At 44.3% G+C, this 27,310-nt stretch overlaps 1 protein-coding gene across 1 annotated transcript in view; it reads left to right on the plus strand.

The window, feature by feature from the left end:
* Positions 1–11,712: 11,712 nt before the first annotated feature.
* Positions 11,713–27,310, plus strand: part of RIMKLB (ribosomal modification protein rimK like family member B) — a 48,799-nt gene continuing 33,201 nt past the window's right edge. Inside the window, exons 1-3 of the mRNA XM_068701177.1 lie at positions 11,713–12,188; positions 12,865–13,374; positions 19,770–19,993. Of these exons, the coding sequence (XP_068557278.1) occupies positions 19,819–19,993 (175 nt within the window). The 5' untranslated portion in view covers positions 11,713–12,188; positions 12,865–13,374; positions 19,770–19,818. The remainder of the gene's footprint in view (positions 12,189–12,864; positions 13,375–19,769; positions 19,994–27,310) is intronic.

The following is a 27,310-nucleotide window of genomic DNA, read 5'->3' on the forward strand; positions in this document are numbered from 1 at the left end:
ACTGGAGATGCTCAAAAGGTGATTAAACAACCCAAAGAAAGTGATAGAAGCCATAAATACTCCTTGGTTTGAGGAATCCTCTCACATCCTTGGCTTTTTTGGCATGACCAGATAGTAGCTTGTTTAGACTACATCTTTCCACACACTTTTTTTGTTTGTTTTTATTTTTTTTCCCTTTTATTTTCTTTGTGCCTTTGTGCTGCAACTCAAGCCATGGATAACTAAAATATCTATGCAGATTAAGACCTCGTGAGATCTGAACATTTATCTGAAACCTTCCATTGATGCTGTATGTCATGGTCTAGCAACGTTACTGATGTATCACTATCTACCACAGACAGTAGGATTCAACTCTGATCCTAAACAAGGTTTCTTCAGATTACTTTTGATCTTTAACTCATTTTTTTTCAGACTGGGAGACTGTGTCCCTCCCAGGCTGCTCAGTGCGGATCAGACGATTTACGCCAGCAGCACCCCTCCGTTTGGGGAGCTTGGTGCAGACGGGCGGATGCTCGGGGTGGTGGAATCGCAGGCTGGAAGCAGTTCAGTGTTTTACACACCAGACAAACCGCAGAGAAGTAACTGGAGATGCTCTGCTGCTCCTGCTCTCTGCGGACACCGGAGGGAGCTGCAGCTCGCAGCAGTGGAAGCTCCGTTTCTTTTCTCTCGCAGCCCAAGCACGTTGCTGAAGAGAAGCGGCTCCCTGCCTGCAGGCCTGATCTGGTATGCAGGCTCTCCTTTTCGCTGACCTGTTTATCAGTGTATTGGATCCACAACTCTTCAATGCTTTGATCTGGGGGAAGGGAAATAATCTAGTTATTTTCCCCCCATCCCTGTCTCACAACATTCACAAAGATGGCTGGACAGTCCTCACTGTCGGTAGATATGAATAATTAACATTATTTTTCCCTTCTCGTCCATTTTACTACCTTCCGCTTCGCACGTAGTTGTCCTTCTCCAGCAGAGGGTACTTCGGGGACATCTGCAGTGATCCAGCAGATGACTCAAGGTAAAGCACTCTCCCTTCTGAAAAGTCAGGTACCAGTGCCACGGTACGGTGTGAAGGAGAACTGTGCCGCAGTGACTAGCGCGGGTGACTCATGAAGGAAACGCGTCCACCTTCATGCAGATATTCCCTAAGCTGCACTGACCCCAGTGCCTGTAGGTGTTTACCTAAGACGAAATGCAGTGGCAGTGATTCAGCAAGAAGTTCTCTTCCTTCCAAGTACTTGGTGCTGATCTCCTTATGTTACCAGGGATGCTATAGCAATAGTAGCATGGTATTTTGGATGAGACACAAAATCAGCATTTTCAGAAATTAAAATTTCCTGGTATATTTTACCCCAGAGATTACTGCATCTCAGCAGACAGGTGTTTGTCATTTGCAAAGGTCCTGGAGAGGCATTTAAATGCCAGCTATTTTCTTTCTGTCTTACTGTCTCCCTGGCCTTCTCATATCCCCACAGTAACTGGGTGTTAAGTTACATTTGAGTGATAAGCAATTAATAAACTGCTGTAAGATGTTTGAATGCACCACTTCAATAATGTAGTACTGGGTGGTCATTTGAATTGGGGCTGGTGAAATGAGTTTTCCTGGGATGCACACTGATGACTTTTCACTGCTGATGGGCTCCGTACCTGATGTCTGACACTACCCTGCAGTTGTTTCGCTGTTGTAGCCAAGGTCATCAGTGGGAAGGGGCATGAGCTCAAAGCCTGACCCATCTGTCCCCAGATTCGAGGGATTCAGGTCTGACTTTGCATACAGTGCACTGTAGAAGTGAGAACCCTGTAAAGTACAGGAGCCTGGGTACAATCCACATCTTGTTGACTAATGGTCATGTTTTTGCTGTTCGTCTACAAGAATACGGAATTCTTCACCCATTTACTTCCAAGTCAGCAGGCTTACCTCGCAGTGTCTTGCGGTCACAGAAAACCCTAAGGGAGACCATGAAATGAATTAATATATACTCATCTCCTTCAAATCAGTTCAACATGTGAAGAATTGAGCACGAGAACAGGCAATTAGTGAAATCTTTGATGTTTAGTTGGTGATTTGGCCATGGGATCTGGGATTCTCCTAGCCAAGAAACCTGCAGTGAGTTATCAGGATCTTCCTTCTTCCCTTGCTGTGCTTCAGGAAGGGAAGAGCTTCTCTGCTCTTTCTGTAGTTTATGCTACCAGAAATACCCTTCCTTTCTGGTCCCTTATACTGTCCAAGGGACAATTTTTCCTGGCTGCTTCACATGTCCCTTGGACACTCCTGTTTCCACAAGCAGCTGAGCACAAATGAGGCTTCCCTCAGTGCTCTTTCTCCAAGACTTTTTTCCCAGGGAGACAGATAACACTTTAAGCTTATCAAATATATAAATCTCTCTTGTAAGACTAGTTATGTGTGTCCATTTAGACTTTGGACCAAATGAAAATGCCGTCTCTAGTAGTTTAAGACATGACTGATTCCTCCTCCATTTCTTCCATCTCTTCTGGACTTCACAGGCCAGAAGTAAAGTTAGCAGGATTAATCCTCCGTCAATGAGCAGTAATCAGAACTGGCTAAAGAAGTCACTGCTCCAGGGTGCTTGCTCATGCCTTGCCCACAACCAGCTGCTTCTGAAGCTTCATGAGGAAAGGACCTTCTCTTGAAATGCAGTTTGTCTCCTAAACTGTTCCTGCAAACTGACACGGATGTCCATTCAGGACTTCAGGCTGTAAGTGGAGTCATTACAATTCTGCTCAGCTGGTCCGAATACTGCTGTTGCAAAAACGTGGCTTCTGGCTGTGAGTGAGGAAGGCATGAGGAGGTAGGGATGTCTTAAACGTACCTGGGAAGTTCACCAGAGCTGATCTGGTGGAGAGCAAGTAACTTCTGAGCTTTCCCATCATTACTTCAGGTCTCAGTTGAGGCTCAGACTTTTGTATTATTATATTGTCTTATTGTTGTCCTCTAAGACAGAACAGATTTAGGCAGTTTTACTTCCCCCAGCAGTCCAAAAAAAAAAAAAAAAAAAGGGAGCTGTGCCCCCTTCCCAGCCCTCTCCCCAGCCAAATCAGCTTCAGAAATTACAGTCTCAACAAGCCAATCTGTCGTTCGAACGCTGCGGTGCTGAGGAGTGCCCTGTTCTGGGAGCCTCACACAGCCTTGTGTTCCAGTAGTGAGGGTTCAGGGAAGCACTGGCTACTATGTGATGGGATGAAATCAGGACAGCTGGCAATGCCCAAATCAGACTCACCCTTTCACTTTAAAATTATATATATATATATATATATATGATATCACTATAAGCTTTTAAACATAATAAGGGAAGGGGGAAAAATGGCAATTTGCTTAAAATTCTGTAACATATGCAAACTGTTGAAGCCCTCAGTGTCAGCAATGACAGCACTTACCCTGTTTCTGGAAGGATGTTAGAAAGGAGAAGAGCAATTGTACCAAGTGGAAGAAATGCAAATGAAGCTATATGTCAGCAGAGAAATTGATTTTATATTGAATTTATATTGTGTGAAAAATTAGGAAGTGCCACCTTTCAGGTTTTTATCCCTCTATTTTCTATCCTTCCACAGGGACCATAAAGGCTGACTTATCTTTTAAATCCTCAGTTATGTTTTACTCTGCAATTGACATCAGAGGAATTTGAACAAACAAAGATTTTAGGCATTACTGCAACTACACTAACATAAATCGCTGTCTCTCCTGTACGTACATCTGGCTTTGACCAGATTACTTCATTTTTTTTTCTGTCCTTCTCCATGTGTAGTCACTATTCTGATTTGATAGCAGACTGAAACCAAGGCAAACGGTGTTAATGAAAATCTGTCCTAATGTGATATGTATGCATTTAAAGGACCTGCACTGATTTAGCTAATCTCGGTTTTACAGAGATGAAAACAGCACCAAAAGCAAACCATTCTGCACCAACGTAAACAACACCTTTGCAAAATGCCTGTTAAAAGGGGAGCAACAAGGTGGCTAAAAAAAACACCACTGCTTTGATATTACTCTAATCACTTATTGCTTTTATTCATTGATGCAGGTGCCCTGATATGTATCATTTTATGAAAAATAATTCAACTCATTATTTCCTCATTTGTAATTGTTCTTAGAATAAAAGTGCACTGGAATTTCATTTGCATGCAGCTGTAGAGAATATTTGCATTCAAATCAAAACATGCTGGGTTTGCTCGTTGAAGTATCTAAATGCTATTTCTTCGTATCAGCCTACCCTGTTTAACAAGCCTTTGGCTATTTATTGTGCCCTTCTGTTCTGTTTCCTTGCCTGCCATCTTGGGCATTCTCTCAAATTTCACTCATTTTCCCCCCTGCATTCTCTCTCTTCCCCCCTGCTCCCCAATCTTTTTTTTATTTTTTTTTTCTCTCCCCCTTTTAATCTCCGTATTTCTTAATATGTTTCTCTCCCCGTCTGTCTCTGTCCTTTTTCCCCTCCTCTTTCTGTTCTTTCCCCCGTGCTCTCTTTCTCCCAGCTTCTCTTTCTGGATAAGCTGTCTTGACTCTGGCTTTCTCTCTGTCTCCCTGGTTTCCTTTCAGTCACCTTCACTGGAATGTTGGCAGAAACGCTTTTTTTTTTTTTAATTTTTTTTTTTTCTTTCTCTGAAAACAAAGAGGCTAAATGAACAAATAAAATAGCTAGAAGCAGACAGGAGGCTTCGGTTCCAGAAGAGTCTGCGTGCATTCCGAGGGCTTCTCTTACTCAGCAAAGCAGAGGGCTGCTCCCCCTGCCCACCCCCAGCCCCGCACGGAGCCCTGGGCTGGGAGTGATGGATTGCACTGCAGTGAGGGCTGGGAGCACTGCAGGGGAGAGCAGGGGGAGGGATGGGGAAGGGAGGAGACACGCTGCCAGCGTCAGGACAGGAAGGATGTAGTTGGGGACCGCTCGAAGGAGGGGAGGGGGAGTCGAGGCTGGGGAGAGGGGGGCCCGCCTGGGAGGGCGGGTGCTGCTGCAGGCTGCACCGTGCTGCATCGCGCTGAGCAGCCCCCAAAGCTTTCGCCAAAGATGGCAAGGCTGTGGCAGGGCACCGGGGGAGACGGGCAGAAAACGGGAAAGCCATGGGAAAAGGGAGGAGGGGGAGAAAGTCGGAGAGAAAGCGAGGCGTTGGTCGTACAGCGAGGATGAAAGAGCACAACTCTGACAAATCTGTGGAGCTGTAGCAGGGGAGTCAGCGTTGGAGACGTAGAAACGTTTAAAAGGTCAGGCAAGGAGTATGGCAAAGCTTACTGAAACCCATTTTCATTGTGCTCCGAAGGGCAATAACAAGGGTGACCTTTGGGCAGCAGCGAGACACATCAGCGCCTCTGAAGCTGCTGGTGATGGTATGCGTGTTGGCAGCCCCTGGCTGCAGAAAGCCCTGCTGCCGTGTGGATTTTGGCAAGGAGGGTGTGCCCTTCTTCTGGGGCACTGCGAGGAGCAGCCGACCTCCTCCCCGCAGCACCAGCCACAGGCGCTGAAACATCAGCTGCTGTTGCCTCTCGTGCTTCTCCTCTTTCTCCTTCATTTTTTCCTCTGCGCTTCTCCATCTGTTCCTTACTCATTGGCCAGATTTTCTTCTTTCTCTCCACTCCCCCCAGCCTTCCTTCTCTGGGTTTCTTTCCCTCGATCCCCTCCCTCCTTTTGCAGACCCCCTGGTTCCGTGTCAGGGCAGCCTGGGAAGCCAGCAGAGGGTAACTTTTTGGGGAGACCCCCTCCTCGACACCAACCCTCTCCTGCACGTGCTGTCCCCCCACCCCTCTCCCCCCGGCACGGCGCTGCACCAGCTGCAGCTCCCAGCGCCGCTGACCTACTTCTGGCCTCCCCGCAGGGCCCTGGCCGCCCTGCCCTCTGCTCAGCACCTGGGCCGAGGGGAAGGGGCTCCGGGATGGATGGAGAAAGTGGTCTGCGTGAGAGGGGGATGTCTGAAAAACGGGCTCCCTAGAGCCATGTCTCGTCAGTTGTGGATGCGGAATTGCTGGGCACGGAAAGAAACCACACACACAGACACACACACACAAAAAAAAAAAAAGGCTGGGAGAATCTGCAAGGTCTTTAGCTCGCAGGGCAGATGTTTATCAATCTTAATGCAGCAAAGTGCCTGCAAGGTACAGCCACCCCGTGGTTGCATCACATCCTTCCCAACAGGCACTGAAATCCTAAGTCATCGCTGCAACAGCATTCATCAAAAGACAATAGGGAAAGAGACAGAAAAGGGCAGAGCGGCAGTGAAGCAGAGGGAAAGGGACTGGCAACAAACAAAAGGAGGCAGAGAAGGGAGAGCAACTTTTCCAGGCTGGTGTAGGAAAAACTGAGAAACAGCCGGGGACAAGGAGCTGGCAGAGGGATAGGAGGCAGAGGGGAGGCGCAGGGAGGAGGAAGCATTTTGCTTCCAAACCACCCTTTCCCTCTGAGGCCAGCCTTCCCCCTTTGTCCAGCTCCTCAGCGCTGCGTGGCTGCAGCACAGCGCAGAGACACGCTCCTCGCTGCTGGTTAAGCACCAGGGCTTGAAGCCCAGCAGCTGCCGTTCACCTCCCCCTTTGTCTCCGCTCCACACTCTGCCTGCCCGAGCTTCTTTGTGCCCTCCCTCCCCGACCCCAGCCCTGACGGGCGCCGCCGCCTCAGCGCCACCCGCGCCCTGCCCCGAGATGGCGGCGGGGGCTGGGGGGGGCACCGCCGCCGGTTCCAGCCGGCTGCGGCGGGCAGGGCGGCCGCGCCGCCCGCGCCTCTGCGCATGCGCCTCCCCCTCCCGCCCGGCGGGCTGCGGCGGGCGCTGCACGTGCGGGCTCGAGGCCGCCGGGCTGCGGGTGGCGGCCGCCATTTTGTGGTGCCCCGCCGGGCGTGGGTACAGGGCTGAGGGGTGGGGGGGGCGCTTCGTGCGGGGTGGGGTGCGTCTGTCAGGGCGTGAAAGTTGGGTGTGCTGTGCGTAACCGGACTGTGGTAACCTAATGGTTACAGCTCGCAGAGAGGAGCCTGGTGCTGCTGGCTGAGACTGGGGACACGTGTGGTGTGGGGTTGAAATGGTTTCGGGGTGAAGTAGGTGAAACACAGAGCCTGCTGCAAGCCCCATTAGCTGGGTTAACCCCTTTCTCTTAGCAGTAATACCTCACTTTTCTGCCATCTTACAGTACTTCGGAACAAAAAACAGTGTAGCAGAACCAAAGAGAAACCGAGGTCATACAGAATTCAAGGTAATTTTGCACGAGTTTGTGTAGTCCTCATTTAACATAGTGTGAAACAAGCACAATATGGCCATTTTCTCACTGAGGCATAATCCAGATTTTTTTTCCCTCCATGGGAACATCTGTGTTCACGTGTGAAGCCAAGCATTCATGTGTGAACAAAGGCACTTATTTACCTTGCCATATATTTTTATTATTCAGGCATCCAAGTGGGAAGCAGAAACATCACCATGAGACTTAGTTGAGCAAATCCATAGCTATTGCGGACACATCACACAGGCTGAAGAAAATTGGTATAAATGTTAGGCATAGCAATATTTGCAGACTGGACGTTCCACCATTTTCCTTATCGGAACCTCATATACCCAAACAGAGGCAGTATACAGAACTTTCTGGTGTCAGTAGTGGATTAATGACCTTCAGGCTTGTGCTTCAGAACTAAACGGCTGGTTTGCATTTTTAGTGATCTCAGTGACAAAAGATGTTTCATGGAATCAACCGTGAAATCAGATTTAGCATACATTAAAGCCTTGGACTAGTCCTTACGTTATCCATTTCAGAGTGCATGGGAAACATTGCAAAAGAGTCCCAGGAATGCTTGGTGTTCAGAGGCACCCATTCATCACTGATACTACAATTATATTTCTTTCCTGAAGGGTGAAACTAGGTAGTAGTCGTCTGTTCCTTTGACACGGAGGGCACAAGCAAATGTTCTTCCACTGTCAAATAGCGCGAATTTTGTCATAAGGATAGATTAATACGTGACAGGAGAGACCTCACCTTCACTGACAAAAAAAGGTCTTGTATTGTTGCAGGGGAATATAATATCTACATCCAACTCAGCTGCAGTAACAACATTTATAAAGTTCTTCAGCTGTGGGCACATCCTGAGCAGTGTGTTGGTGCTTTCTTCTGCTCCACCCTTTTAAGAAAAAGCGAAAGAATTTCAGGACTCCCTCCAAAATTACTTAAGTTGCTGGATGATGGGAAATTGTTCTAGAGAGGTGCTATCCAACCTGCTCTTTTAACTGATGCCATGAAACTCAGAATCTGTTTGTGCCCAAGTTTAATGTACTAGAACTCCATCAGCTCAAGAAAAAGTAATAAAAGTGATCCAAGGCAACATTTTGCATGCAAGAGAGCTGAGAAGGCAAATAGTAGCTGATGGAATAAATAGTTACTAATAATCATAAGACCCAGTTGAAATATCTCAGTTTGAGATGTAGATCATATGTGTTACTGTCACCTAGCTGCGTTTCTTTCCTGTACTTGCAGAATGACTTTCACTCAGATGTCTTATAACCAAACACATACACATGTCCCAAAATCTACATTACAGAATTTCCCAGCTGTGCAGTTCTCTTCTTTCCAAAAACTGTTAACCATGTTTGGGACGCAGAGGCACCTGCCTTAAAACTTGTCTACTTATGGAAATATACAATAAAAATATGTGCTATACATTTGTTAACGTATCACTGTAGTTATAGCTACATACATCCTAAATTCTCTTTCCTCTTTGCTTTATATTGTCTTTAAAGCAGCATACATTAATGCAGAGGAATTACTCTGAAATAAATATATCTGCTAAATGATGTGTTGTGGTTGCACATATCTGCAGTAGTGTAGAGATACCACAGTAGTTTTCTGTGAGTAAATTCCCTATGTAAACAAACCCGTGCACCTCACAACATGAAATTGGAGCTTTTGGAAGTGTGAGCTCGATGCATGTGTGAATTCTATTCCAGAAGGCTTAGAGTATAGTAATTCTGCCAAAGAGCATATTATTTTGTCAATGTCAAACTGACAAAAATACCGTCCAGTATTTTGGTGTCTATTTCTTTATGCATTTATTTACCCCACTGGGAGTTGCATACAATTACCTCCTGCTCTCAAGTTTTACTTTTCATTGGCATTTAAACAAGTGCTAGTGTGTTTTTCTCTATGCTGTTGTACAGAGTCAGGCAGATGGGAACCTGGAATCCAGAAGTGGTATCTGGCTTGCAGCCATGGACTAATAAAGAGCCAGAAGTATTGGCAAACGACCTAAGCGGACAGGCAGGCAGTGCTTAGATGATGTCTGAGTAAATGGGAATTTTGGCCACTGTCATCGTCTGTGAGGTAGCCCTTTCCATGCAAACTCATTAGGGAAAATGTTTTCAGAAGAGCTGCCTGAATCACTTTGAAGTTTAGCGAGTAGAAGAACCCAGACGTTTGCAGAACCAAAGAAACAAACATGGCCTTTGGTAAGGTCAGACTTGGAAATGCTCAGTGATGTTTGCATGTGTACTTTAACCTTCAGCTGTAATTTTGCAGAAGGAATAGCAAAGTAGGAATATATGATACTATGGTACATCATTCTGCAGTATGAATGAATAAACATTGCAGCAGACTTTTGGATATTCTGTCATAGCGCATATACATTACTATTATGGTAATCTGTCCCACCGTGTCAGTTAAATACAGGGGGGTACTGCATAAAAGAATCAGATGCCACATCTTTACCCTGCAACTGCAGGTTTCACTGCTTGTCTGGATTGGTTTTGGATGTGTCAAGTGTAGATAAACTACACTGGGGAGGCATGGAGTATGTAAGCATCTGCCAGTCAGGTGAGAGAATTAAGATGGTTAGCATGGAACTGCCTTGTGCTTAAAAGGCAGAGGAGAGCAGGTTGAATTTGGTACGCTCCTGACAGGATGAATGTTTGGGAGTATCACACATAAGAGAATGGTGAGAATGGTGAGAATGTCCTGTATTTGAGAAGTTAAGAGTGTAACACATGGTTGAACAATATATATGCTGCTTCCCTGGAGCACAGACTATGTGTGCTGTATCTAGATGTTGTGTGAAAGCGGATGAATGAGAATTTCATCCAGGGCAGAATCAGGGCAGTAAGTTGAGTATGTGTGGTGTGTATGGTGAGACTGTGTGTGGAGCAATTTGTCCGCTCCTGAGCTCCTCAATATGAGAAAGACATGGACATATTCAACAAGTCCAGCAACGGGCCATGAAGATGATTAAGGGCTTGGAGAATCTCGCTTACAAGCAGAGGCTATGAGACCTGGGGCTGTTCAGCCTGGAGAAGAGAATCCTTAGGGGGGTCTTATTGATGTGTATAAGTACCTGACTGAAAGGAGTAAAGAAGGTGGAGGCAGATTTTGGTCAGTGGTACCTGGTGAACAGTCTATTCAGTAGGCACAAACCGAAGTACAAAATACTCCATTTAAACATGATTGTTTATTTATTTATTTTATTGTGACGGTGGTTAAACACTAGCACGGCTTGCCCAGAGAGATCGTGGAGCCTCCGTTCTTGGAGGTGCTCAAAACCCAGCTGGACATGAGCCTGGGCAACCTGCTCTGGATGAACCAGCTTTGGGTAGGGGGGCTGGTCTAGACACTCTCCAAAGATGCCTTCCAGTTTCACCAATTCTCTGATCCTGTGGTGATGGGTGGAATGAAACTCTGCATCACATGTACGAAAGACAGTTTATATACGTGAAATTCATGTATGTGCCCCTCAGTGCCTGTGGGGCAGTGGTGTGGGTTTGCTATACACATGGCACACGTCAAAATAATTAACACCACTGCGTAGTTGAGAAGTTCTTGGAAATATCCTGCTAACAGTCACGGTGACTAGGCAGTTGGCTGTACTAGGGTTGTTAGATATGTGAGTGTCATCCAGGGAGCGTTTTGGTCATACCACTCATCAGAAGGAAAGAAGGCAATTGACAGGTGTAATGTAGAAGTTAGGGGGTTGTCAGTGTGTGCTGCTTAGTAAGCAATCTTACACTGAAAGCCTAAATTCAGCCATATATCAAAGTATAGGAGGTGTGGAAGAGAAAGGATCATCAGGTGTGTTGTGTCAAAGTGTGCTCAGCATGTATTTTGGGGGCTGTGTGGTGACAACGTGAAATACACAGCTAATAAGCTATAGCGTGTGTTGTGGTGTGGTGTGGAGGAAACTGAGTAGGTGTGCCACAGAAACTGATGAACAAGGTGTTGGTTAATGCATCGGATGTGTCACACTCGTTTGTTGACAACGGGTATTATTTTAGAGGAGTGATAGCAGCGCGGGATGATGCAGCCCAGGCTGCACACCGGCTACGGCAGACACGTGATGCTGCATGCCAGGTGGTGTGTGGGACACGCCACGCGTTTCCCCGCCACACGAAGGACAAAGGTCCTGGCTCCGCGTGCCACGTGCCAGCAGCAGCGGAGGGAAGCGTGACGGGCATCATACGCTTCGCCACGCAGCGCTGGAAACGCCTCATGGGGCTGGAAACACCTCATGGGGCCAGAAACACCTCATGGGGCCAGAAACACCTCATGGGGCCGCCTGAGGCGCCTTTTGTGTGAGCGGTGCCTCCTGCCCCTGCCTGAGGGGGGCGCTGTGGAGGTGTGTGTGTGTGGGGGGGGGGCAGCCGTTGCGGCTCCGGGCTGCGCGCTCCCGGCGCCCCGCTGGTCGGGAGCGCGCCTGGGCTTGCCGCGCCCGCCCCCTCGGCGAGCTCCGCGCCCCGCCTCGCGCCCCCTCCCCCCGCGCGCGGCCGTTGGGCGCCGCCGCCGCCAGCGCCTCAGTCGGGCGGCGGGAGCGAGCGCGGCGGGGCCGCTCCGTGGCTGCGGCGGGAGGAGGAGGAGGAGGAGGAGGAAGGAGGGGAGGGAGGGGGAGCGCGGGGCGCGTCTCCCCGCATCCCGCTTCGCCCCGCAGCCTCCGCCTGGGCCCGGGCGGTGCCGGAGCGGGGGCGCGCACGGCTCGGCTCGGCTCGGCGGCGCTCCTCTGGGGCTCGGCGGCGGGCGGCCGGGCGGGCGGCTGGGCGCGATGTCGGGCTGAGCGGCCGCGAGCCCGGGGGTGGGGTCCGCCGCGCCCGGGGGTGGGGGTGTGTGGGGGGTGTTGGGACCGTCCCCTCGGCCGTCCCGCCCCGCCGCCGCCGCCGCCGCGCTGCGCCCATGGTGATTGTGCATCGCGGCGCGGAGCCGGGGCAGCGCTCCGACCTGCCGCCGCCGGGCCGCGCCGCGCCGGGCCGCCCAGGTGGGTCCGCGGCGAGGCCGCCCCCCGCAGCTCCGGGGGGTGGGGGTGTGAGGGGTGTGGGGGGGCTCCGCTGCGCGCCCCCGGGCTGCCAGGCGCGGGTCGGGGCCGGGGGGCGCCCGGAGCGGGGTCCCCGCGCCTCTTTTGTTGTCTGCGGGTGGGAGCGGCGGCTGGGGGGGCATCCCCCGAGCGTGCGGGGTGTGGGGTGGGGCTGTGGGGCTGTGGGGGTGGGGGGCACCGCCTGGGGAGCGCCCCGGGGGTGCCGACCTGCAGCGCACTTTGCGCCGGCTGGGGATGCGGAGTGCTGCTCGGGGGAGGCACGGAGCACTGCGAGTGTTTGGGGTTACGGCGGGGGCTGGCCGGGTGTTCGCCTCTAGGCACGGGTTCACCTTTCCTCTAAGCACGCGCTCCTCAGTGAATGAGCAAACTGCTGGAGCTTCTCTTGGTGGTGGTGGTGTGTTTCCCTCTTTTTTCCTCCCCCCCCTAAAATGGGTTTCTGTGGTAGTGTATTTCTGGAAAATATCTGAAGTTGCACGTTTCACCTGATTGGCTCATCGGATCCCTTTTTGGTTCTGCTTGCTGCCTTGTGTAGTGCCTTTTCTTCCAGTTCAGTTTATTCCATTCGGTACCTTTGTATGTGTGCCTGTGCCTGATAGGGGTGTTTCTTTTTCCTCCCTAGGTGTCGGTGTCTTCAGGCTCCTTTAGGGGTTTAGTTCAGAGGAAGTAGAGGCGCAGGGATTGAATCTCTTTCACGTACAAAACTACAGCTCCACGCCAGTATTCTCTTCCCTTCATCCCATCCCTCCTCTCCCACAGGGAACTTTAGTTTGGTAATTACCTTAATGGTCGTTCACTCCCCTCTCCCCCTTCAGAAATCTGCCCTGGTCCTTGAGGCGTCAGGTAGACACTGCCAGTCCCAGGTACAGGGGAGCGTTCCCATCCCTGTTCTGTGCATGCTCTGGGAGCTTCAGTAGCACCCTTCCCTCTGCCTGAGTGTGGTGCAGAGGAGGCATCCAGAGGACCTGCTCGCCCTCCCTCCCCAAGCAGTAGTAGGGGTCCTGGAGAAGGGGTACCTGCCGCCACACGTGACGCCCTCACCCAGCCAGGACCCAAGCAGCGCTTGGCACGCCGAAGGAAGCACCTCTTGGGCACCTTCATCATCTTCCGCTCCTCCGACCCCAAATTTCTGGTAAGCCTCTTCGGCCCATTCATTCATACAGTGCATGTGTCCCTTCCCCCACTCCAGGCGCTGGGAGAAGCGTGCACAGAGACCCAGCGTAGGGTGGGGGCAGGGAGGAGGGAAAACGGGCTGCATGCACGGATGGGATCAGATCGGGAGGGAGAGGGGTGTTTTGTGCCACGCTGCGGGGGAACCTGCACAGAGGTGGAAGACCCTCTCTGAAGGAAAGCAGCTGATGTTGGAGGAAACGTGCGCTTTATTGGCACGGCCGTGCACACACGTACGCGCCATGCAGAGTGGAGGGGGATGCAAAAGCTGCGAGCCAGTTGTAGACAAAAAATACCCAGACGGAAGTCGGATAGCTGATGTTGGCTGGTGTTGACCAGCTGATGTTGCCTTGTGTTTCTGAGGGGGAAGGGGGTGGATTATTCCCTGGGGATCAGGAGCTGGGGTGTGTGAATGAGGAATGTTATCACCTACTTGCAAGCATGAACATACATGAGGGAAGGCTGGGGGTGTGGATGCCAGCGTTTTACAGGCAATTGTGCCTGGAAGGATTGCTGCTAGCATCTTTAACATCACTCCATGCAAAGGTGGGGAAGAGCAGATGAAAGCCATCGCAGGGAGTGCAGTTGCAGGGGTGGGGGTTGTACTGGGAATGAATGGGAAAGATTAGTATCTTTCTATATCCTCTGACTCTTGCAGTCTACAGATTTCACATGGAGAAGGAGGTGAAAAGCAAGCTGTGCTTTCAGAGAGGTGTGCTTGGGGTTTACCTGCTTGCAGTGACTTTAAATTCTGTGCTGCATGTGTAGAGGGCGGATGATAATGCAGCAGCACTGGACAGATTGCACTGCAGCTGCTCAACATATTATATAAAATGCATTTAAACACATATTTTAATTTTAAGATTTTTAGTTTTTTTAAAATTTGTTCTTTCCAAAGATTCTCAAGCAGTTATGTGACAGCTTGATGAAGGCAAGTCTCTGGTAGACAAGAGAGGAATTTTTCTTCAGGTTGTCCTTACGCATCACCATAGAGCAGCAGTGTCAGGAATGAGTTGATTTATGTTGGGCTTATTTTTCTCAAGCAATTTGAGAAGTGGTTTAAGATGTCATTTTTTTTTTTTAAATGTCAGTATATTTCACCTTGGGTTATATTCATCCATGAATGAATTCATCCATAAATCTTAAGGTTTTCTTTAGATAATCATCATTCTGGAATCTTATGGGGAACAGAATTAATTGTTCGTTATGCTTGAAAGAGCTGTTTCCAGACCTGCTCTTCTTATGGCATAGGAAAGTCATATTTCTGGGGTGTTTCAGATACTGCCCTGTTCTCGCTAGGGTGACACAGAGATTTCCACGGCAAGGATATGATGGATCATATGCTGGGTCATATGCTGCACAAACCTCAGCTAACTGCTTAACCAATCTGATACCTAACATTGCCATTATGATTCTGCCTTGAGGTATCTCCCTTGTTATAACTCATGAGTATCTGACAAATGGCTTTTAGGTCTTCAGTATCTTGAGGTGTGGCCTCCAAACCAGCATTCTAGAAGCTGCTGTAATGGTAGAGAAAATGTTTTCTGGAAGTACATATGCAGTTTCAAGCCTTAGCTAATTTAAGATAAAAACGAGAGCAAAATACCATTTTCCATATTGAATAACATTGTTCTGGGGGAAAAAAAAGTATTAAGAGATACACATTAATGATAAATGTAGAAGTGCAGTGTTATTCATAGTGAGATGACTGCTCGGAGTTAAATTTTTCCTAGTTCTCCATTTCCCATGGCAATCGTAGCTGTCAGTCTCTTTGCTCTTTCCTTCTCACTTCCCTGAGATTTTTATTATCATGATCTGAGCTGTAGGGATTAAGCATGCCTAGAGGTATGCTAAAACTAAGATTATGTTGTACCTCTCTATTAACTGCTAAAATCCATGTAGTTGTGTTAGCAGTACAGTGTTGTAACTGAAGCCAGAAGTCTGAGCTAAGGACTAAAAAGAGGTGGTTCTGGGAGGGGCTGCTGATAGTAATTGTTCCAATAACTTGTTTCCCAGATTGCAGCAGACTCCCATTGCCTACAGTGCATGGGATCACAAGTTAGGCAGTTGAGATAGCTAGATCACATTGATTCCTAATGCTGCAAAACATCTAGAGTCCCGTTTGAAATTCCCATTGGGAAGAAACAACCTAGTCTTGTTTTAATGTACAAATGCACTGAGCAGTTGCATTTTGAATGGAAGGGATATGGAACAATCTTTTTGTGTACTAGATACCTTTAGTGTCACTCATTTATCAATAATGCATAAATGAATTATTATATCCTAATAATCAGTTCCTTCTTTCAGCTTAGGGGAAAATACCTTATGATCAAAAAGAAGTAGCTAGTCCGTTTTTTCTCCTGCTGTTTGGTGTTGAAGACAGGACACGGAGTAAATGGACAAGGGAGGCCAATCTTTCTTTTGTGGAAGAATGTCCTTAAAGCTCTTCTGTTTGAAGAGAGCTTCAAAATTCCCCTTCAAGGGAAAAAGGATGGTCTACAGATTTCCAGATCTCTCTGGACAGCTGATGTGATTGGCTAAATCCCCTGTTATGCCAGTAAAACATATTCTTGTATGATGTAAACTAGAAAAGTAGCACAGTGACTGCTTTTGTTACAACAGCTGCTAAAGGTGTATTACAGAAGGAATGCAGGAAGAAATAGATTTGCATGTGATGAGGAAGGGAGGAATCTGCTATGTGAATGCCAAAACGAACCTAGGTTAAGCAACACAGGGATGCCATAGCAGAAAGTTCAGGTTCCATCAACTTTCTTCATAAATTGAGAAGTTCCACACGGCATCTCTCTGAAGTAGATGCAGCAGTGATTTCTTGGCTAGTCTGGTACACAGTTTGATTTCTGTTACGAAACTTTGATGCCACCCTTTTACCTCCCCCATTCTGTTTTATGCAGCTAAGTCTATATATTTTTTTCCTTGTTGCATTTTGTTTTGTAAATCCATTAGTTATCAAAAGACTCTACTTAAATTGACTGTAGTAACCTTGAGGAAGAACTGCATTTGAACTGTTTGTCTTGAAGGCTTCTAAACATCTGTTCTTCCCCATATATATATGTTGTAATAGATGTTCACATGGATTAGGAAATATTTAATGCACACCCAGCATTGTCTCAGGCTATGTCTTTTAAATTGAAATGGGTGGAGTTGGTTTTCAGGGAAAAATTCTGGAAATCCAACTTGAGAGCTTGATATTCTTGTGCATCTGATTGCAAGGCAAGCTTTCCTCCTACAGACCATTTTCTTGAGAATGTGGGAGGGATTGTTAAGATGTTTGGGTTAATAGGGTAAATTGCAGGTTTTGTGTTCCGTGAGACTTCTTACATGATCAAAATAGAGATTATAAGGAGAGGCTGAATTTGGTAAGTAGATTCTGTTTTTAGGAGCAGAATGTTAGGTTGATGGGAATATTTCTTTTGGTGGAAGAAAATTGGTATTGCTTGGGAGGTCAAGGGCCCTATAGTATGGATTACTCATTTATGCCCCTGCCACCGATTTAAAGCTTGATCTAAAGTGAGTTCCTTAATCTCCAGACCTAAGGTTGCAACCTGCCTATGTTATGGTGAGATGTGAGTCTTAGTATATACATGTATAAATCTTTCAAGTTTTCTCCAAAATAGACAAGCTATTATGAGGCAGATGAATACCTGTACAAGGTGTTTTTGATAGGTTGATGGTTTAATATGGTAGTTGAGTTGGAGTGCTCTAGCTCCTTACAAAATAGAAGAAAATGATATATATATATATAAATGATATATATATATATATATATATATATCCTTTATATGTAAAAAGAAAACATATGTATACTTTTCTTTTTTCTTCAACTCTTTGCCGATTTTTAAGCGAGGAAGTGCTGAAATGGCAATCAGAGGAGGTGATGCCATAATTTTTACCGACTTAAAGGGTTAGAAGTGGGGCCATGTAGAAAAGAGATGTAAGAAAAATGGGAGGAGATCTCTATTGGCAAAGAAATCACGTTAGTAGCAAGCAAAAATGGGTGGAAGGTTGCAGTACTGAACATACACGCTCCTTTGTACCAGTGTTAGAACCAGTACCAAGAAAAAAAAATGAACAAACAAAAAAAACTCACAAAAAACAGCCTGAAGATTTATAATGGCTTCTGATTTTTTTTTTTTAAATCATGACGAAGTCTGTCTAGTATATTTTTATGTTATATATGTTATATATATATATATATATATATATATTAATTAGCTATGCTATCCTGCTTGATAAAGCTGCTTTTCAAAAGAGAAACGGTAGGTGGGGCTGTTTGGTCTCCCCAGTGATGCATGCAAATAGCAGAAATAAAGATAAATTGACAAGAAGCCTTCTGAACTGTGCTGTAACAGTGCCATTTCTGAAACATATAGCTTGTCCCAATTCTTACCTGAGGGTGTTGCCCCAGAAAGTTTTCTGTACACTACTACACTGAGAAATCCATTGTTGAGAAAACCAAAAGTGGGGCAGGATCTGACAGTTGTCAGCACTTGCATGCCCAGGTCTCATCTTGCCTTTTTCACTTTCAGCTGCTTTGAAGGAGAAAGGGACTGTTGATGCAAATGATATTTTTACAGTCTACCCCTTTTCATACCCGTTTTCCTGCAAGGAGCAAACGCTCATTATCCCGTTGTTCTTGATCCAGCATCTTGCCTGCTGTCAGGGGCTGGTCTGCATCTGTGATTACCTTTCCCTAGCTTCTACTTTCTTTCAGTCTGTTACTGTGAAAAACTTTAGTCCTCGGCTTTATTGTTTCTTCTAATTTACCAAAGGAATGGAAAAGTAGTCACGGAGTCTTTAGGGTTTGCTTGTTGCTACTATGGCTCTTAGTACCAGGAATAAAAGTGGCCACCTAAAATGTTACCTTTCTGTTGTTTAAGAAATAGCTTTACTGGTAGCAAAAACATGTTTCTCAATTAAAAAACCAAAACAAAACAGCTTGTTATAAGGGTTGCTTCAAAACAGTCCTTCTGCCCTAATACCTACTGCAGAAACTTGAGCCCAGAACAACAAACACACACACACACACACACAAAAGTGAAAATTCTTTGGAATATCAAATGAAGGCAGTTGTATACCTGCAGTCTTGTCTGTGCTTGTATCTTCTGATAACCGTGTCCTGTCATTAAGACTATCAGGCAAAATGACTGTGCCTATCTGAGAGTTCAACTGTGTTTAAAAATCATGTAAGTATATGTGAACCTGTGAAAACAATGATTTTTACCTCTTTAATAGGAAGATTTAAAATATGTGGCAGAAAACAGCCATGGTTTTCTACAGAATTCTTTTTCCTTATACCATGCTGCTTCCTGCTTTTGTTGAAAAAATATGCAAACGAGTGTATTTTTCTAGTCCATTAATGTATCTGTGATTGTTTTGCAGCTTTTGAAATATTTTAGTGTATAGTCAAAAACAGTCGAAGTCCTCTGTGTTCAAATCAAGAGGAACACTACCTTGCTTTTATCACTTCTAATGTCATTGAAATTCTCTAATGTGAAGTGTTCTTTATGTCTTTGGTGTTGAATTCATTAATGTTGTTTATATAACATAAAGGTTATTTTTCTTTTTGGAGCAAGGAAGAGGGCTAACACTCAGATTTAAGCCTTGATTTTGCTTTAGGTTACATGTATTAATGTTTAGTAATAACATTATGTTGATGCTCCTTGTTCCATCAGCTTTCCAGCGTTGTTATTCATAATACTAGATTTATTTCACAGTACTTGTGAAATATGTGTAAAAGTGAATCAGTCTTGAAATACTACTACATAAAATTCTGTTTTAACGCATTTCATCCTTTTTTGTCTGGGCTTTCTAACAGAAAGAATCTGGTTGTCACCTTTTGTCTGTATGGTGGAAAGGGAATCCACCTGTTTATAGGGTATAAGGTCTATCACAGGTGTTTCAGCAGTACCTAGGACAGCAGCGGAATTATTTACAACTGTAAGGAATTATCCCAAATGTTAAGCTGAATTTCTGTCCTTCAGAGATGGCCATTCAAGACGTTTTCAGTCTTTGGCATGCCTGTTGGTACTGTCAGGAAAGGGGGATGGTATTACTGCTACCAGTAGTTAGGTCAAATGTATACTTCCTGTGGATGAAACTAGGATAAGAGCCAAGACCTGAATTTAGCATTTGGTAGAAAGCCATTGAATGTAAATGGATTTATTTCTTTTGTTACTTCTGTTACAGATTAGGCATAGACATTGCTTCCCCACTTGGAGGTTGCAAGTTACACTCCATTGAAAAGGACTGACAGAGGGAGTGGGACTCAGGACAGTGGGGAACATGAAGATAGAAGCCTTTGTACTCTAACAGAGTCTCATCTTCTCCACCATCTAGAGAATTTCCATTGGAAAGAAACCTTGGAAGGTTGCAAGACAAGTCCAAGATGTGCAGTTCAGTTGCTCCCAGGCTGTGGTTCTTAACAGACCGTCGCATCAGAGAAGACTACCCTCAGCAGGAGATCTTGAGAGCCTTGAAGGCCAAGTGCTGTGAAGAGGAGCTAGATTTTCGGGCCTTGCTGATGGATGAAGTGGTCCTGACCATTGAGGATGGAAATCTTGGTGAGGATGAGATAATGCTGGGAAAGTGCTGAAAGGGTCCGTGTAAAAAGATTATAAAATGAAGCGTGTGTACTTTTTGATAATGAATTCCATGTGTGCCAGACTGATATATTTAGATATATCATCTAAATCATGCACATGTACATGATACCGTATGCTTTAGCATTTATTATGGTAATCAAATCTAATTATTAACTTTGTCAATTAGTGTTAGAAATGCTTTTGTCTTTCCTTTGTAGTACAGACGGTAGGGTTGCTTTAGCTTGTTGATTCCAGGATAAGGACTATAGGACCTCTGAATTAAGTCAAAATTACTGAGTTTCAGCGTTACACAGATCCTTCAAGTTCATATATCATATTTTAAAAGTTTTAGGGGACTTTTTTCTTCTTTTTATGTAATGGCTCCAAGATATCAAACACATTTGAACTGAAATAAAAGGAATTTTCAGTGAACAGTACAATCTGTTAGGGAGGTAGAGGTGATAATGTGACATCGGTAAAACATGCTGCTGTACAGGTGGGTATTTATAAAGAAAAGAAAGGGACTGACATATAAAGTATGCACATCAGAATAATTTGAACTATTACTACAACTTAAGGTGTTTTAAACTAAATTGTAAAATTTCTGTTCTGTTTCCTGATTAGCTATTTTTTTGGTGGTGATTAAAAATGAAAAGACATTAAGGTGAGTTAGAAGTGTTAAGTAAAACAATGCTGCACATAGTAAGTTTATGTACAGGAAGAATACCACCAGTCAATCTTTTTAACACTATTATAATGTTTTTATAATGATTTTTAGAAGTTTTTTAGTTTGGATTTCCTAAAGGAAAGAGACTGCAATTGTTTTGCATGTGTACCTCTTCCATTCCTCTTCCCAATGTATCACTCAAAAAATATCATTGGAGATCCGGGAAAGGATTACATTCCTGCGAGTTGTGTTTGAATAATTTCTGTGTAGGAAGAAGATATACAGGTACCCACAGCCTGAAGAAGAGGCTGCCATGTTAGCTAATGCTTTGTTTTTTATTGAGGAATCTATATAGGAGGGAAAGCTTAAAACTGACTCTGGGGATAAGCTTTGGTCAATGTTTGTTTACCATATTATAACAGGAATCAATCAAGGATAAAATGGAAATGAGTGGAAAAATGAGTGTTTACTACTAGAAAATGAGTGTCTACTACTAGATACCATTCTTCTACTACTAAACATTTCTACTACTAAATTTTCATTTTGTTAGTTTTTTTGTTAATTTGTATTGTTAGTTTTTATTTATTTTTTTTATTCTGAGACGTCAGAGATTTTTTAATCAGAGACTTGAAATTCTGCAGGATGTCTTCAAGTCAGAGAAACTTCTTGTCAGAAAATCTGAACATCTTTTTGCCTTGAGTATGCAGTAATCTGGACAGTATGTTCTGCTAAGGCAGCCAACCAGAACTGTGGCTGCAGTCTCTGAGATTCATAATTTTCCCTTTAGGTTTTCAGTACTGTTTTTATTTCATGGTGATGTTTTCTTTCCTGTCTTCTGCCTGTATTTGGAGTATTAGTTATGGTAAGCATGAACTGTGGTCCTTTCTGTTCTCTTCCATTTAATGCTGCAAGAAGAAAAGATAAGTATGAAAAGATAAGTAAGAAAAGTATGCAAACTGGAGAACTAATACCAAGAAATGTATAGTATAAGAAATGTATAGTATAAGAATGAGAAAAAATAAGGAAATAACTTGAAAGAAAAAGGAAATTTGTTTTCATATGCGTTCATTTAAAACTGTGTTAAGTAACTAACCTTTGCAAAAGAGCAAGTTTAAACGCTCTTGTGTTTTATATCAGACAGTTCTTTCTTCTGGAAAGAGATGAAAAATTGTGCCCCTTGGTTTTTCATTTTTCTTTTTCCCAGTGCTTGTCCACATATATTGGGAGAGATTTCTGGTTGAGGGTGCATATAAAAGTTATGTGCTGCATATTCTTCATTAAAGTGCTCAGTTGGCCTAGGAAAAAAGGTGTCCTGGAACAAAATTCAGTAGTTAATGCATTCAGTACCCTTTCTGTAACCTGCTGTTGTGTTGTCGTGGTTTGACCCAGCCGGCAGCTAAACACCACGCAGCCGTTCGCTCACCCTCCCCCCTCCCTCTCTGGGACGGGGGAGAGAAATGGAAAGTGAAGCCCGTGAGTTGAGATAAAGACAGTTTAATAAGACAGGAAAATAATAATAACAAAATAATAATAACAATAATAACAATAATGATACAATGGTGATAATACGAAAGTAATAATAGTATGTACAAACAAGTGATGCACAATGCAATTGCTCACCACCCGCTGACCGATGCCCAGCCTAACCCCCGAGCAGTCCGGCCCCCTCCCCCCGGCTAGCCACCCCTATATATTGTTTAGCATGACGTCAGATGGTATGGAATACCCCTTTGGCTAGTTTGGGTCACCTGTCCTGGGTCTGTCCCCTCCCAGCTCTTACTGCACCCCCAGCCTGCCCATTGGCAGGACAGAGCAAAAGGCTGAGATGTCCTTGGCTTAGTATAAGCACTGCTCTGCAACAATTAAAGCATCGGGGTGTTATCAGCACTCTTCTCATCCTAAGCCAAAACACAGCATTCCACCAGCTACTAGGAAGAAAATTAATTCTGTGCTAACTGAAACCAGGACATGTGTGAGGGGTCCAGACTAAGTAAAATTTTGTATGACATAGAGGGCTTCATCTAGAGTCTGAATATTCAGTGGACAATACCTGTTTTCGCCTCCACATTTATTGTTTTTGTTGAAAGCTTCGCAATACATGTCTCAAACTCTGAGGTTAATACATCATATGGAGGAAGTAGTAGGCTTTCACATACTCAAACTTGTGATTTGGTCTTTTTTTTTTTTAATTCTTTAAGATCTAGGTAATTTCTTAAGTTAATTGTTAAGAGGAATTCAACTTGACTTTGTAAAGTTAACAATTGAAGGAAGCTATTTAAAACTTTGGAATGTGACATTCTTGTACATGATATAATCAGTGATACTTCTGTGTGGTCTTGATGGCTGTCAGAAACGCGGATGAAGAGCTCAGAGACCAAAAATTCAGCATAGTACATAAAGAAGCTTGATGTCATTTGCCTTACAGAGGGAAAGTGGAAAAGACACTTAACTTACGAGGAGTTAGGCAGGACACGTACTGAGGCTGAAAACTGGCCCTTTTATTAATTATGTTGTATGCTTTGATGGTAGAGCATGCTGATGTAAATATCACTGAAGCCCAGAGCCAAAGACAGATCTTAAAACTTGAGCAAAACTATGACTCTTTCAAAATCTGTATGTCAGAGAATGGTAAGAGTTACCATGTACCATGCCAAAGGGAGAGAGCGAGCTAGGGTTATTTCAGCAACTGGGTCACAACTCTTCTGTATTGCAGGGTTGGATGGGAAGTGTTGCTGGATCCGCAGGTAAGCCAACAGCCAGCATGGGTCCAGCAGGCCCTGCTGGTGCCTTTTCTTCTACAGCCAAAACCAGGGATGACCCAGCATCCCTAGCATCTTCCTGCCCCAGCATTACTGGCTACGTGATGAACCTTTATCGGGGTTTCTCTGAGTCTGCCGGAGAATTGTGTGCAGCTCAATATCTGTATGATAGGTGCCTGAATGCCGCATGAGTCCAAAAGTGATTGGAAATGCAAATTAAGAAATGTAGACTTAGTTTTTCCTTTAGGTTTAGAAGGGAACACTTAACTATTACCAAAACAGGTTAAGTGTGCATAGACATGAGTTCAACAAATAGCTTTTGAAAGTGACTATGGCTTATTCCCCATCTTAGTAAGTGCAGAATAAATAAATGGAAAATTCCAGATGCATAAAACAATGGTTCTTCAGTGTGCTGAACCTGCTGAGGTGGTTACTGAATCAGAAATGTACAATACGGGCATATGGGAAAGGACAGAGATACATGTTTGGGCAGAAATGTAGGGTAATGTTGCAGCTGTTTTGATTTAAAGTGGCTCAGACTATGGTGCAGCCATACCCTAAGATTCTTAAGAGAGAAATTCTAGAAGCTGAACCAGTCTAATAATAATTTGCTACTGAATGGAGCAGCCGTGCTCCTCTTCTCCTTTTCCAGCCTTGTTGGTGCTGCTTGCTGTGTTATAAGGGCTTTATTTATCTTTGGGCTTGCTTTCATGCTGTAGCTAAGCTAATCTAACCCAAAAAAGGTTGATCAAATTTCTCTGTTCTTTTGCAGGATCTGGCAATTGTATGATCCAAGTGGGCTAATTTAATGGAACACTAACTTTGTCCAAATATTTAACAATTTTCTGTTGGGATAGCTTGGTGCATCAAATCGTTTTGTGGTTACGCAATTGCAACCTCTAGTAGAAGAGAGCAGGGGAGAAGGTGGCTGCTCTTTTAGGCAATGGCTTATATCTAGGTGGATATAGTTATAGATTCAAAACATAATTTAAAACTGGAATTTTCTTGTGGACAGGAAATTCAATAGTATCAGCAACAGTTTTTTTTTTTTTTTTTGCTTGCTTGGTGTGTTCCTGTGAAGCGTATGCTGTTTGCTGCTATAAGGAAAGCACTGGATTCCTAAATTAAATGGCTAGTAGTTTAGTCTGGCAATTTCTATATTCATTTGAAACAAATAGCAGATCATTTAGCAAATTTAGCATGACGTTTTCAGACATGCATCTGAAGGCTTAACAGCGAGTGCTGTTAAAATGTCTAATTTTTAAGTATTTATCTATTTGCTAGCCTAATGATATGACCGGCTTGGAGAATTTGAAATTAGACAGATTAAAGCTTGTGAGCAGGTGCACAAAGCCTAAAGGAAGTCAGAATTTTGAGAGTTAGTCGGCAGGAGACAAAATCTAATTGATCGATTGTCTCCTTTTTCTGCATAGAGCACTCTTTCTTACCTGTCTGTAGGGCTTAGCAGAAATCTTCCCCACAGATTACACACCTTACCTGTAGAGATACGGAATTTAAGAGCTGTTGGTTGATGAAGGACTGCCTACGTAACTTTGGATCTTTCATTCATTAAAATCTATACAACAGTGTCTTCACTGAAATACTCTGCTAGCAGAATATCAGAACTAGCAGAATTTTGAGATCACTGAACCAATAACATATCAATTCCTTTATTGTAGGTATTTGGAATCTCCTTTTTTTCTGATACTCTCCTGTGAAGGAAATCAGTTTTGAGGAAAGTTGCTTTTGTGAACTTCTAAATATTAAAGGTGCTGGGCTGAGTTGAATTGGAGAGCATCAAACAAAGTGTGAACCTTTCTTAAGAGCTTCTTGACGTTTCTTTGGGGACATAAAAGCAAGTGATCAAGATGTGCTTAGTCATCTGTGCTTAGGCAATAATGTGCATGATCAGGTCTTTTCTGTAGTCAGGTGTATGACATCAGGAAACTGATTTCATTGTCATTCTTTTTTTTTCAGAGGAAATATTTAGAAGATTCATTCCTCTAACTTGGTAAAGATTGCTGGTGTGATGGTTTGGGTTTCCTGTGTGGGCCTGAAATCTGCAGTGCTAGTCAACCATGTAGTTTAAGTCTTTAATCTCGTAAAATCTGTTTTTGCATATGATCTGTCCTTCATTTCTAATTTGGTCTAAACAAGTAATGAACAGTTCTGGTCTTTTTCTTTTTTCTCACACTGGATTAGATAGCATTGAAAATAAACATGGAGAAGTATTATAAGTATATTTGAAGTATAAAGTAAAGAAATACTTAAGTGTAAAGTATAGAAGGCTGAAGGAAAAAGGGTAAGGCTATTAAGTAACTGTTTTCAGTGTAATGGTTAGAAAAGCATTCAGCTATATCTGTGTTAAAAGAGAGCTTTTACATCTACAGAATGGTATTTACATCAAAGTCAAGATTCTTAATACTTATGAATCATCTTTAAGTCACCTTGAGGACTATTTTCTGACATACGGTCACCTCTTCTTCCTGCTGATTGTTTCAGCAATCCCCTGGCACTTGTCTGTCCAGCAGTGCACCTTACTCTAAGAGCTTTTCCTGCAGTGTGTAGCAAATGGCTCTGGGAGTGACAGAGCAGAGGCAAGTGGCCTTGGCAAGGTGCCTTGTTGAACACTGCAGAGTTGGCCCGTTTCCTGCTACTAACAACAGCCAGAGCAGCCATTTCTTCCACTGCAGTCTTGAAAAATTGGTTTGTAACTCAATAGTGAGAGGTGGAGAGCAAACTGCATTGTGTGCAAAGGATTGGAAAGGGGTTAGAAATTATGTGAATTTTGTGTTGGTGGAAGTGTTGTGCTCAGAACCACTTGAGACCGTCTCTCAGAACCACTTGAGACTTTCACTGCGGAAATGTGTGCCTTGCCATTCTAATTGATGTTAAACATTATAACAAGCATTGCTAGCAGACAACCATGGACTATGTAGAAGGTATTCTGGAATGGTGGCCCTGTTTAGAGGCAGACTAATATGTTACGTTATTTAATATTGGGATGGTCACAGCCAGACACATCCCTGATAGAAGAAACAGCAAATCAAACATCTGCTTTATTGTCTTAGAAACATAGTTTAGCAACAGTGCATTTCAGCTGCAGTGTGTTTTTGGAAGAATTGTTGCTTTCTTTCAAAACTGTCACTCCAAACACAACTTTATAATGGTGCTCGTGTGAAGACAGGATTTATGGTCTGTGAGCCTAGATACCCTTGCAGTTTTCTTCTTTACTTTCAGGGATTTCTGTACTTAAAAGAATGATCTCATCTTATATCAAGCTGATACTAAAGAACAAAGGCTAAAAATGAATTTGATCTTTTTAGAATTGCTCAGTTTTTTCAGTAAACGTCAGTAGGTCATCTGTGGTGGATCATGGCTCTGTCCAAAATTACCTCTGCAACGTAGAGAGGTAGGAACATTTCTGCACAGAAAGGTATTACTATGGCCATTTCAGCAGGCAGTTTTAAGGACTTTTTGTTTGTACATGTTCCAGAATCGTCAGTCAGGAAAATCGGACTTTTAGGGCACGTCATTTTGAACATACATGCATGTCATCATAACTGAAAATGTCAGAAACATCGCCAGATTCTGGATTGTTGTAAGAATTCTCAGGAATGGCCATCTGGGGGAAAATAATGTCAAAAAGATGACAGAAAGAAGAAGGAGGTTTTTCCATACATCATAGTCAAGGGATGAAAATTAGCCTCGTGTCATAAGACAGTCTTTATCGAGAGTATGGCTTGGGGTTTGGTTTCCCTCCCATTTTTTCAACTGTTCCTATTCTAGTGGGAATTCATCCAGATGCATCTATGAATAAAATGTGGATTTTTTTTCCTTCTTTCAATTAAGTTTTACTGGTGACTAATT

This window comes from Anas acuta, chromosome 1 (genome assembly GCF_963932015.1).
Source record: "Anas acuta chromosome 1, bAnaAcu1.1, whole genome shotgun sequence".
NCBI classification, from domain to species: Eukaryota; Metazoa; Chordata; class Aves; order Anseriformes; family Anatidae; genus Anas; species Anas acuta.